Genomic DNA, 13,448 nt, shown 5'->3' with positions numbered 1-13,448 from the left:
AAAAAAATTGCAACTTGCAGCGTCCTCTGCGCCCTGACGCTTGCGTCAAAAAAGACGCTTGCGTCACAAAACGCAAGACAATGCATGTCCATGCGCCCCCATGTTAAATATAGGGGCGCATGATGCATGCGTCGCCGCGGCTGCACCCGACGCAACGCTAATGTGAACGTAGCTTTACCTACTTATTCCTTTCTGTGATGTAGGCAAACAACCAGAGTAAGGGTGGCTTTAATACCATTTCTCATATAGTCCTTGTCCTTAGTGGTTCTCACATTGTAAAGAATATAGACTGTTAAGAAAATATCATGTTTATGGTGAAGCTGGGCGTATTTTTTGCAGCATGATAGTAAGAGTGTAGAAACTCCATGCTGACATTGCTGTGTGGTCAGAAGCCATGGACCATAGGGCTGCAAGAAAATCGCGTGTATCACTGACAGCCATGTGCGCACTATGTAAGTGATAAGACATATCCATCATTGTTTTTAGAAGATGAAATTGATGGTTCTTAAAGCTATGTACTTTTTGGGGGGGATTCCCTCCTTTGTGACCTCAGTCCCATCCATGCAGAGGACTTGCCTACTGAGCCATAACCATTCCAGGGTCTTTCTCCCATAACATCCAGGTAAGTCAAGCAGAACTATCTCTTTCTGAAGGTAACAAACAAAAGGAGGGAATGCTTTCAGGACCTCTTAGATAGCGGCCTTCTCTTCTGCTGACATGCCGCCTGACAGTTGCTCAGCTTGTCTTTGTTTTCCAACAAAGAGAGTGGCATCAAACAAAGGGATCAGCGATAAAACAAATGGGTTTAACATATTTTAAAGTTCGGCTCACACCACTTTATCAAAACGCTCCTGTATCTGATATCCTAGGGAGATCCTGCCTCAAAGCTTTTTTTCCCATATTTATCAGACTAATTATGTGGCTAATGCCCTGTTACTGCAAGGTGATACACTGCCATAAGGCCACATAGAGGAGGTGGTATGTTTGTGTTTGTTGGAAAACAATCCTTCCATTTAAGGTGTAAAGCCTTGGTAGGATCAGTGAGCTTAGTGTAGTGGTTGTAACATTATTGACTGACAACATGATCCTCTCTGAGATCCTGAAACATTGTGCAAAAGGTGCTGAAGAACAAAGCATTGTAAGGGCAGATCCCACCAGGCCAAGAGGGCAGATGCCCTGGGCCACACAATTCTAGCCTTACCTTATGTTTTTTCATAATTCTTAAAGGGATTCTCCACTATTTTGATATTGGTCATCAATATAAGATTGATAGGGGGTCAACATCCAGCACCCCCACCAGTCAGCTGTTATCACAGCCAGTGGCTGCTATATAGAAACAGTGTACACTGTGAAGTGGCCGACCTTTGGTATTGCAGATCAGATCCTATTCATTTTTATAGGTGCTGATATACAGCAACCGGGAGTGGCTACTAAACAGTGTGTGGGCCAGCGGACCTCCACTGTGCATTGTGTACAGCCAGCCAGAGAGCTGCTAACAGGTAATCAGTGCCAGGCCTCCTAACATCCTACATGCAACAATCCCTGACTCATACTCTGTGTATATATGTATATATATATATATATATATATATATATATATATATATACCATATATATATACAGTGGGGCAAAAAAGTATTTAGTCAGTCAGCAATAGTGCAAGTTCCACCACTTAAAAAGATGAGAGGCGTCTGTAATTTACATCATAGGTAGACCTCAACTATGGGAGACAAACTGAGAAAAAAAAATCCAGAAAATCACATTGTCTGTTTTTTTAACATTTTACTTGCATATCATGGTGGAAAATAAGTATTTGGTCAGAAACAAACAATCAAGATTTCTGGCTCTCACAGACCTGTAACTTCTTCTTTGAGAGTCTCCTCTTTCCTCCACTCATTACCTGTAGTAATGGCACCTGTTTAAACTTGTTATCAGTATAAAAAGACACCTGTGCACACCCTCAAACAGTCTGACTCCAAACGCCACTATGGTGAAGACCAAAGAGCTGTCAAAGGACACCAGAAACAAAATTGTAGCCCTGCACCAGGCTGGGAAGACTGAATCTGCAATAGCCAACCAGCTTGGAGTGAAGAAATCAACAGTGGGAGCAATCATTAGAAAATGGAAGACATACAAGACCACTGATAATCTCCCTCGATCTGGGGCTCCACGCAAAATCCCACCCCGTGGGGTCAGAATGATCACAAGAACGGTGAGCAAAAATCCCAGAACCACGCGGGGAGACCTATTGAATGAACTGCAGAGAGCTGGGACCAATGTAACAAGGCCTACCATAAGTAACACACTACGCCACCATGGACTCAGATCCTGCAGTGCCAGACGTGTCCCACTGCTTAAGCCAGTACATGTCCGGGCCCGTCTGAAGTTTGCTAGAGAGCATTTGGATGATCCAGAGGAGTTTTGGGAGAATGTCCTATGGTCTGATGAAACCAAACTGGAACTGTTTGGTAGAAACACAACTTGTCGTGTTTGGAGGAAAAAGAATACTGAGTTGCATCCATCAAACACCATACCTACTGCAAAGCATGGTGGTGGAAACATCATGCTTTGGGGTTGTTTCTCTGCAAAGGGGCCAGGACGACTGATCCGGGTACATGAAAAAATGAATGGGGCCATGTATCGTGAGATTTTGAGTAAAAACCTCCTTCCATCAGCAAGGGCATTGAAGATGAAACGTGGCTGGGTCTTTCAACATAACAATGATCCAAAGCACACCGCCAGGGCAACGAAGGAGTGGCTTCGTAAGAAGCATTTCAAGGTCCTGGAGTGGCCTAGCCAGTCTCCAGATCCCAACCCTATAGAAAACCTTTGGAGGGAGTTGAAAGTCCGTGTTGCCAAGCGAAAAGCCAAAAACATCACTGCTCTAGAGGAGATCTGCATGGAGGAATGGGCCAAAATACCAACAACAGTGTGTGGCAACCTTGTGAAGACTTACAGAAAACGTTTGACCTCTGTCATTGCCAACAAAGGATATATTACAAAGTATTGAGATGAAATTTTGTTTCTGACCAAATACTTATTTTCCACCATAATATGCAAATAAAATGATAAAAAAACAGACAATGTGATTTTCTGGATTTTTTTTTCTCAGTTTGTCTCCCATAGTTGAGGTCTACCTATGATGTAAATTACAGACGCCTCTCATCTTTTTAAGTGGTGGAACTTGCACTATTGCTGACTGACTAAATACTTTTTTGCCCCACTGTATATATAAATACTAGATGGCGGCCCGATTCTAACGCATCGGGTATTCTAGAATATGCATGTCCCCGTAGTATATGGACAATGATGATTCCAGAATTCGCGGCAGACTGTGCCCGTCGCTGATTGGTCGAGGCAACCTTTATGACATCATTGTCGCCATGGCAACCATTATGACATCTACGTCGATACTGTGCCCGTCGCTGAATCAGAAACGTGGGATTTCTACGTCCTTTATGACATCATCGTCGCTGTGCCCGTTGCTGATTGATCGAGGCCTGGCGGCCTCGACCAATCAGAGACGCGGGATTTCTACGTCGATGCTGTGCCGGTCTCTGGTTGGTCGAGGCCTGGTGGCCTCGACCAATCAGAGACGTGGGATTTCCAGGACAGACAGACAGAAAGACAGACAGACGGAAAAACCCTTAGACAATTATATATATAGATGTGTATTTATATATATTATTATTATTATTATTATACATTTTTATAGCGCCATTTATTCCATGGCGCTTTGCATGTGAATACGAGGCAAATATAGACAAATACATTAAACATGAGCAGATAACAGGCACACGGGTACATAAGGAGGGAGGACCCTGCCCGCAAGGGCTCACAGTCTGCAGGGGATTGGTGATGAAACACTAGGAGAGGGTAGGGCAGATTGCGCGGCGGTTCAGTAACTTCAGGACCACTGTAGGCTTGTCGGAAGAGGTGGGTCTTCAGGTTCTTTTTGAAGGTTTCTATGGTAGGCGAGAGTCTGATGTGTTGGGGTAGAGAGTTCCAGAGTATGGGGCAAGCACGGGAGAAGTCTTGGATGCGGTTGTGGGAAGAAGAGATGAGAGGGGAGTAGAGAAGGAGGTCCTGAGAGGATCGAAGGTTGCGTGTAGGGAGACCATGTCACAGATGTATGGACGAGAAAGGTTGTGGATGGCTTTGTATGTCATTGTGAGGGTTTTGAACTGGAGTCTCTGGGCGATAGGAAGCCAGTGAAGGGCTTGACATAGGGGAGAGTGTTATGAAAGGCAATTCAGTATAACAATGGACATGGAGGTCAGAGCACACACAGTGATCTGACAATAACCCAAAATAACAGAACGAGCTCTGAGACGTGGAAACTCTGCAGACCACAATCCCTGATCCTCTCCAAACACAACTAGAGGCAGCCGTGGATTGCGCCTAACGCTCCCTATGCAACTCGGCACAGCCTGAGAAACTAACTAGCCTGAAGATAGAAAAATAAGCCTACCTTGCTCAGAGAAATACCCCAAAGGAAAAGGCAGCCCCCCACATATAATGACTGTGAGTAAGATGAAAAGACAAACGTAGGGATGAAATAGATTCAGCAAAGTGAGGCCCGGTATTCTAGACAGAGCGAGGATAGGAAAGATAACTTTGCGGTCTACACAAAACCCTAAAGAAAACCACGCAAAGGGGCAAAAAGACCCTCCGTACCGAACTAACGGCACGGAGGTACACCCTTTGCGTCCCAGAGCTTCCAGCAAAACAAATAGACAAGCTGGACAGAAAAAATAGCAACAAATAGCAAAGAAGCACTTAGCTATGCAGAGCAGCAGGCCACAGGAATGATCCAGAGAAACACAAGTCCAACACTGGAACATTGACAGGAAGCATGAATCAAAGCATTAGGTGGGGTTAAGTAGAGAAGCACCTAACGACCTCACCAGATCACCTGAGGGAGGAAACTCAGAAGCAGCAGTACCAGTTTCCTCCACAAACGGAAGCTCCCAGAGAGAATCAGCCGAAGTACCACTTGTGACCACAGGAGGAAGCTCTGCCACAGAATTCACAACAGGAGAGGCTGGGGAATAGCGGGGAGACAGGTAGATTAGTCGGGCAGCAGAGTGTAGGATGGATTGGAGCAGTGCCAGAGTGCTAGAGGGGAGTCCAGAGAGTAGGAGGTTGCAGTAGTCTAGTATATATATACTAGATTGTGGCCCGATTCTAACGCATCGGGTATTCTAGAATATGCATGTCCCCGTAGTATATGGACAATGATGATTCCAGAATTCACGGCAGACTGTGCCCGTCGCTGATTGGTCAAGGCAACCTTTATGACATCATCGTCGCCATGGCAACCATTATGACATCTATGTCGATACTGTGCCCATCGCTGAATCAGAAACGTGGGATTTCTACGTCCTTTATGACATCATCGTCGCTGTGCCCGTTGCCTGGCGGCCTCGACCAATCAGAGACGTGGGATGTCTACGTCCTTTATGACATCATCGTCGCTGTGCCCGTTGCCGATTGGTCGAGGCCTGGCGGCCTCGACCAATCAGATACGCGGGATTTCCAGGAAAGACAGACAGACGGAAAAACCCTTAGACAATTATATATATAGATATCATGGCCGAAAGTATTGGCACCGTTGAAATTGTTCCAGAAAATGAAGTATTTCTCCTAGAAAATTATTGCAATTACACATGTTCTGCTGTTCTGCCAATGTTTGCGATTTTGCGTGAAATTCTGTCCAATTTGCCTTTTTTCCTGTTGTTACACTACACGCAAAGGAAATAAACATGTGTATAACAAAACATGTGTAATTGCACTAATTTTCTGGGAGAAATACTTCATTTTCTGGAACAATTTCAACGGTTCCAACACTTTTCACCATGACTGTATATCTATATATACTGTATATAATCGTCTAAGGTCCACTTCCGTCTGTTTGTCTGTCGCGGAAATTCCGTGTATATTAGTAATTTGCTTGATATGTTTATGTATTATCATGAATGAACTTATGGCCAATTTACGGCTTACCCTGCACCTTGCAGACTTATTCTTGCCCCCCCCCCCCATTCCATAGACATGCCTACAGAGAAACATCCCCCAGAGACAAACATCTCCAATACCTCCAGTGACACACCTTCATGTACAAACCTCCAGAGACCCCCTTCCCCCGAGACACCTTAGAGCACTTCCAACCTAGATGGCATATGGTTTGTATACAAGATTTCGTGTGACTGGCACATCCGATCTTTATTATTTTTATTTGTGACAAGCGCCTACACAGCCATACCAGCCCTTCCATATGCATGTGCTGAAAGCTTCCATTAAGCCTATGTTGCACCCCTTCGTTATCCTATGCTCCCATGTGTATCACATGATTTTGCACTGTGTCTATTGTACTTGTACTAATATCATGCTACTAATAGTAAAGCTTGATGTAATGATCGTTGTGTTATAGGACTCGGACACATGACTGTAGATTCTCTCATGCAGAGAATCGGATTGATTATGTTATGTGACACTGGGATCAAACTCTGATCAGAGTCTGAGCCGAGTGTCAGCTTGGTGTGAGCAGATTCTCTGTGATGAAATCATCGGTAGCACAGGTGTGGAAAAGATGGAGGCCAAGATTTCGCCAACTTCTCCATTGTATGAATCAGTTGAAATTGGATCACACTTATATGTAATCCGAGTGCAGTCCGATATGTTCCCGCACCTATAGACTTGAATGGGTGAGTGCGATCCGGTTTGCGGAGCATCTGCCAAATCCGCGTGAGAAGAAAACTCTGATCAGCATTGCCCCACAGTATAACATTGGGCCGAGAGCTATCCAATAAAACATCGCTAAGCAGTCGTCTGATGTATACGCTCAAGTGAGCGAGGCCTAAAAACAGCATACAAGTTTTAATAGGAATCAATGGAATTTTTTAATCCCTTTATTTAAATATATGTGTGTTTTTAAGGTTTAGAATTGTCGCTGGACAAAAGCAGGAATCTATAAAGTGCGCCTCTCTTAAAAGTACATGTTTTTACGGTTTCCATTTTCTTCCTTTTTAGGCATGGTTTCCTACACAGAGTATCTCTTCCTTCTCTGCATATTAACAAGTAAGTGCACCCCTCAATCACTTTTATATGGAATGTATACAACAAAATATCTCTGCAATAAAGGCAGTCAGTGTATCCATACCCACTGTGGAGTAAGGAGAGAAATGTAACTCCTTGGATTCAGCAAATATCCATGTAAATAGTAAAATAGACTGATCAATCTAAAAAATGATGTGTAAGAGCGGAGTTACGATAAATGGAGGAAGTACTAAAAGATGCAACCTAATGCAAATGTTTCTATGACTCAAGGTGCATTAGCACTGAAAGATAATCGTGAACGTGTGTCCTAGGAATGATCATTAGAAATAATCATTCTGTGTAAACAGGCTTCGATCCCCCAATGAACGAGCACAGCGCTCATTCATAGGATGAAATTATTTTTAAGCTTTATTAAAAATCATCACTCTCGGCAGCGCATTGTCCTGTGTAAACAGAACTCATGCTGCCGAGAATTATGGCAGCCTATGTGCAGCGAACGATCTATTACTAATTGTTGAGTGTGCATCATTTAGCGGTCTACCTGTATAAACAGGCATTGAAATGCGCATTGATCATGTAAGTAACATAGCATAAAAACTACTGTTGCTTGGTGTGACATTCTGTTATGTGAACATGAATCCTTTCATGAATGGCCGATGTTATTGTAGAGGCTGCAGAACAAATAACACATTGCACATCAGAATACCCAGCACGGAAAACCAACAGAACTGGGAAGAAGTTTTCTGACATTTTTGGGAAGGTCATTGGCTCGGACCAGCAGACTGACGAATACTTGGAGTTCCTATAAGACTCGTCAGTCTGCCAAAGTAGGCCACATACCCGTAGTGAAGGCTGTGTTCACTCCTATCATAAATGCCATGGATTTTCCATCTGGATTTTTGGGTGGAATTCTCAGTAGATCAGAAATGCATATTTCTTACATTCACATTCTCGGGCCATGTTGTGGGTAGACGTTGACCTGCAGTGCGGATTTTTATTTGCAGTTTATCTGTAGTCCTTACTCCTGGGGTGACATCCCGTCTCATGCGACCACTAATAGAAGATTAAAAAATGTAAAAAAAAAATAAAAACATTTTCATAATATGCAAAAAATCAAATCTGCCCATTAAAAAATAAAGGAAACAATGTAAAACTAAAAATATTTGTTATAACTGCGATCAAAATGTCCAATCTGTCAAAAATAGCAGAATAGCATTTCATTTTCGTCTCCAAAGCAACACAAAAAAATCAATAACGATCTATTAAATTGTTGTATCTACCCCAAATTTTCTCAGCAAAAATATCAGCTCGCCACACAAAAAAACATTCCCTCACACAACTCCATTGGCATAGAAACTAAAATATTACGGGTCTTAGTAAATGGCGACACAAGCAAATTTGTTTTTAAGAATTTGCTACATTTTTTCACCACTTAATAAAAAAAACCTATAGAAGTTTGGTTTTATTGTAATCGTACTGACCTGGAGAATCCTAATGTGAAGCCATTTTTACTGCATAATGAACACTATAAAACAAAATTCTTCGCCCAATTTCACTTTGAATTTCGTTCCCATTTTCTAGTACATTAACCCCTTTACCCCCAAGGGTGGTTTGCACGTCAATGACCGGGCCAATTTTTACAATTCTGACCACTGTCCCTTTATGAGGTTATAACTCTGGAACGCTTCAACGGATCCTGGTGATTCTGACATTGTTTTCTCGTGACATATTGTACTTCATGATAGTGGTAACATTTCTTTGATAGTACCTGCATTTATTTGTGAAAAAAACGGAAATTTGGCGAAAATTTTGAAAATTTTGCAATTTTCAAACTTTGAATTTTTATGCAATTAAATCACAGAGATATGTCACACAAAATACTTAATAAGTAACATTTCCCACATGTCTCCTTTACATCAGCATAATTTTGGAACCAAAGTTTTTTTTTGTTAGGGAGTTATAAGGGTTAAAAGTTGACCAGCAATTTCTCATTTTTACAACACCATTTTATTATAGGGACCACATCTCATTTGAAGTCATTTTGAGGGGTCTATATGAAAGAAAATACCCAAGTGTGACACCATTCTAAAAACTGCACCCCTCAAGGTGCTCAAAACCACATTCATGAAGTTTATTAACCCTTCAGGTGTTTAATAGGAATTTTTGGAATGTTTAAATAAAAATGAACATTTAACTTTTTTACACAAAAAATTTACTTCAGCTCCAATTTGTTTTATTTTACCAAGGGTAACAGGAGAAAATGGACCCCAAAAGTTGTTGTCCAATTTGTCCTGAGTACGCTGATACCCCATATGTGGCAGTAAACCACTGTTTGGGCGCATGGGAGAGCTCGGAAGGGAAGGAGCGCCGTTTGACTTTTCAATGCAAAATTGACAGGAATTGAGATGGGACGCCATGTTGCGTTTGGAGAGCCACTGATGTGCCTAAACATTGAAACCCCCCACAAGTGACACCATTTTGGAAAGTTGACCCCCTAAGGAACTTATCTAGAGGTGTGGTGAGCACTTTGACCCACCAAGTGCTTCACAGAAGTTTATAATGCAGAACCGTAAAAATAAAAAATCATATTTTTTCACAAAAATTATATTTTTGCCCCCAATTTTTTATTTTTCCAAGGGTAAGAGAAGAAATTGGACCTCAAAAGTTGTTGTCCAATTTGTCCTGAGTACGCTGATACCCTATATGTGGGGGTAAACCACTGTTTGGGCGCATGACAGAGCTCGGAAGGGAAGGAGCGCCGTTTGACTTTTCAATGCAAAATTGACTGGAATTGAGATGGGACGCCATGTTGCATTTGGAGAGCCACTGATGTGCCTAAACATTGAAACCCCCCACAAGTGACACCATTTTGGAAAGTAGACCCCCTAAGGAACTTATCTGGATGTGTGGTGAGCACTTTGACCCACCAAGGGCTTCACAGAAGTTTATAATGCAGAGCCATAAAAATAAAACAAAATTTTTTTCCCACAAAAATTATTTTTTAGCCCCCAGTTTTGTATTTTCCCTAGGATAACAGGAGAAATTCGACCCCAAAAGTTGTTGTCCAATTTGTCCTGAGTACGCTGACACCCCATATGTGGGGGGGGAACCACCGTTTGGGTGCATGGGAGGGCTCGGAAGGGAAGGAGCGCCATTTGGAATGCAGACTTAGATGGAAGGGTCTGCAGGTGTCACATTGCGTTTGCAGAGCCCCTAATGTACCTAAACAGTAGAAACCCCCCACAAGTGACACCATTTTGGAAAGTAGACCCCCTAAGGAACTCATCTTGATGTGTTGTGAGAGCTTTGAACCCCCAAGTATTTCACTACAGTTTATAACGCAGAGCCGTGCAAATAAAAAATATTTTTTTTCAACAAAAATTATATTTCAGCCCCCAGTTTTGTATTTTTCCAAGGTTAGCAGGAGAAATTGGACCCTAAATGTTGTTGTCCAATTTGTCCTGAGTACGCTGATACCCGATATGTGGGGGGGAACCACCGTCTGGGCGCATGGGAGGGCTCGGAAGGGAAGGAGCATCATTTGGAATGCAGACTTAGATGGAATGGTCTGCAGGCGTCACATTGCGTTTGCAGAGCCCCTAATGTACCTAAACAGTAGAAACCCCCCCCCCACAAGTGACCCCATGTTGGAAACTAGACCCCTCAATGAACTTATCTAGATTTGTTGTGAGAACTTTGAACCCCCAAGTGTTTCACTACAGTTTATAACGCAGAGCCGTGAAAATAAAAAATCTTTTTGTTTTCCCACAAAAATTATTTTTTAGCCCCCAGTTTTGTATTTTCCCAAGGGTAACAGGAGAAATTTGACCCCAAAAACTGTTGTCCTATTTGTTCTGAGTACGCTGATACCCCATATGTTGGGGTAAACCTCTGTTTGGGCACACGAGAGAGCTCGGAAGGGAAGGAGCACTGTTTTACTTTTTCAACGCAGAATTGGCTGGAATTGAGATCGGACGCCATGTCGTGTTTGGAGAGCCCCTGATGTGCCGAAACAGTGGAAACCCCCCAATTATAACTGAAACCCTAATCTAAACACACCCCTAACCCTAATTCCAACGGTAACCCTAACCACACCTCTAACCCTGACACACCCCTAACCCTAATCCCAACCCTATTCCCAACCGTAAATGTAATCTAAACCCTAACCCTAACTTTAGCCCCAACCCGAACCCTAACTGTAGCCCCAACCCTAACCCTAGCCCTAACCCTAGCCCTAACCCTAGCCCTAATCCTAGCTCTAACCCTAGCCCTAACCCTAGCCCTAACCCTAGCCCTAACCCTAGCCCCAACCCTAACCCTAGCCCTAACCCTAGCCCTAACTCTAGCCCTAACCATAACCCTAGCCCTAATCCTAACCCTAGCCCTAACCCTAGCCCTAACTCTAGCCCTAACCCTAACCCTAGCCCTAACCCTAGCCCTAATGGGAAAATGGAAATAAATACTTTTTTTTATTTTTCCCTAACTAAGGGGGTGATGAAGGGGGGTTTGATTTATTTTTATAGCGAGTTTTTTAGCGGATTTTTATGATTGGCAGCCGTCACACACTGAAAGACGCTTTTTATTGCAAAAAATATTTTTTGCAATACCACATTTTGAGAGCTATTATTTTTCCATATTTTGGTCCACAGAGTCATGTGAGGTCTTGTTTTTTTGCGTGACGAGTTGACGTTTTTATTGAAAACATTTTTGGGCACGTGACATTTTTTGATCGCTTTTTATTCCGATTTTTGTGAGGAAGAATGACCAAAGACCAGCTATTCATGAATTTCTATTGGGGGAGGCGTTTATACCGTTCCGCGTTTGGTAAAATTGATAAAGCAGTTTTATTCTTCGGGTCAGTACGATTACAGCGACACCTCATTTATATCATTTTTTATGTTTTGGCGCTTTTATACGATAAAAACTATTTTACAGAAAAAATTATTATTTTGGCATCGCTTTATTCTCAGGACTATAACTTTTTTATTTTTTTGCTGATGTTGCTGTATGGCGGCTCGTTTTTTGTTGGACAAGATGACGTTTTCAGCGGTACCATGGTTATTTATATCTGTCTTTTTGATCGCGTGTTATTCCACTTTTTGTTCGGCGGTATGATAATAAAGCGTTGTTTTTTGCCTCGTTTTTTTTTTTTTCTTACGGTGTTTACTGAAGGGGTTAACTAGTGGGACAGTTTTATAGGTCGGGTCGTTACGGACGCGGCGATACTAAATATGTGCACTTTTATTGTTTTTTTTTTTTTATTTAGATGAAGAAATGTATTTATGGGAATAATATTTTTTTTTTTTCATTATTTTTGAATATTTTTTTTTTTTTTTTTTTTACACATTTGGAAAAATTTTTTTTTACTTTTTTACTTTGTCCCAGGGGGGGACATCACAGATCAGTGATCTGACAGTTTGCACAGCACTCAGTCAGATCACTGATCTGACTTACAGCACTGCAGCCTTCACAGTGCCTGCTCTGAGCAGGCTCTGTGAAGCCACCTCCCTCCCTGCAGGACCCGGATCCGCGGCCATCTTGGATCCGGGCCTGGAGCAGGGAGGTAAGACCCCCGCAGCAACGCGATCACATCGCGTTGCTGCGGGGGGCTCAGGGAAGCCCGCAGGGATCCCCCTCCCTGCGCGGTGCTTCCCTGCACCGCCGGCACATCGCGATCATGTTTGATCGCGGTTTGCCAGGGGTTAATGTGCCGGGGGCGGTCCGTGACCGCTCCTGGCACATAGTGCCAGATGTCAGCTGCGATAAGCAGCTGACACCCGGCCGCGATCGGCGGCGCTCCCCCCGTGAGCGCTGCCGATCGCTATGACGTACTATCCCGTCCAGGGTCAGATAAGCCCAGGGCACCTTGACGGGATAGTACGTCTAAGGTCACAGAGGGGTTAAAAAGTTAAATGGATGGTGTCATTCAAAACTACAACTCGTCCCCAAAAAACAAGCCTTTATACGGATGGAAAAATAAAAAAGTTATGACAGCTGCCACGGTAAAATGCCAGAGTTTTTTTCTCGATTTTTTAAAACAGAAAAAAAATCACAACTTGACCGCAACATGTGAACAGTCTCAACTTGGAAATATTGTGTCCAAAAGATGTGCGAGGTCACCTAACTCATCATTTTGTTGTCCATGAGGCATGGAATCTCTTATTCCGCATTTCACCCCAGCAACTAGAAGGTTATTTCCTCCACCTAAATTCATGAAGGAATCCATTGAGATCTTTGTACCATGGCTTTGACCTTAGTTTCCATACCAGACATCAGCCATCCACATTTTATTACATAGGCTGACCAGGCTGTGTTCACACGTCCAATCATTATGTCTGTTTTGAATCCGTTGTGGGACCATAAAGATGGAAATAAAAGGATTAGTGATG

At 42.9% G+C, this 13,448-nt stretch overlaps 1 protein-coding gene across 6 annotated transcripts in view; it reads left to right on the top strand.

Annotated features, from left to right (window-relative positions):
* The window catches only part of MICU3 (mitochondrial calcium uptake family member 3), a 270,957-nt gene that overhangs the window by 138,837 nt on the left and 118,672 nt on the right, over window positions 1-13,448 (top strand). For all 6 annotated transcript variants that reach the window (XM_069744421.1, XM_069744422.1, XM_069744418.1 and 3 more), the window contains exon 5: window positions 7,033-7,080. In XM_069744421.1, the coding sequence (XP_069600522.1) occupies window positions 7,033-7,080 (48 nt within the window). The remainder of the gene's footprint in view (window positions 1-7,032; window positions 7,081-13,448) is intronic.

This window comes from Ranitomeya imitator, chromosome 1 (genome assembly GCF_032444005.1).
Source record: "Ranitomeya imitator isolate aRanImi1 chromosome 1, aRanImi1.pri, whole genome shotgun sequence".
NCBI lineage: Eukaryota > Metazoa > Chordata > Amphibia > Anura > Dendrobatidae > Ranitomeya > Ranitomeya imitator.
Note: the sequence above shows the minus strand (reverse complement) of the source record. Positions and strands in the feature narration are given on the sequence as shown.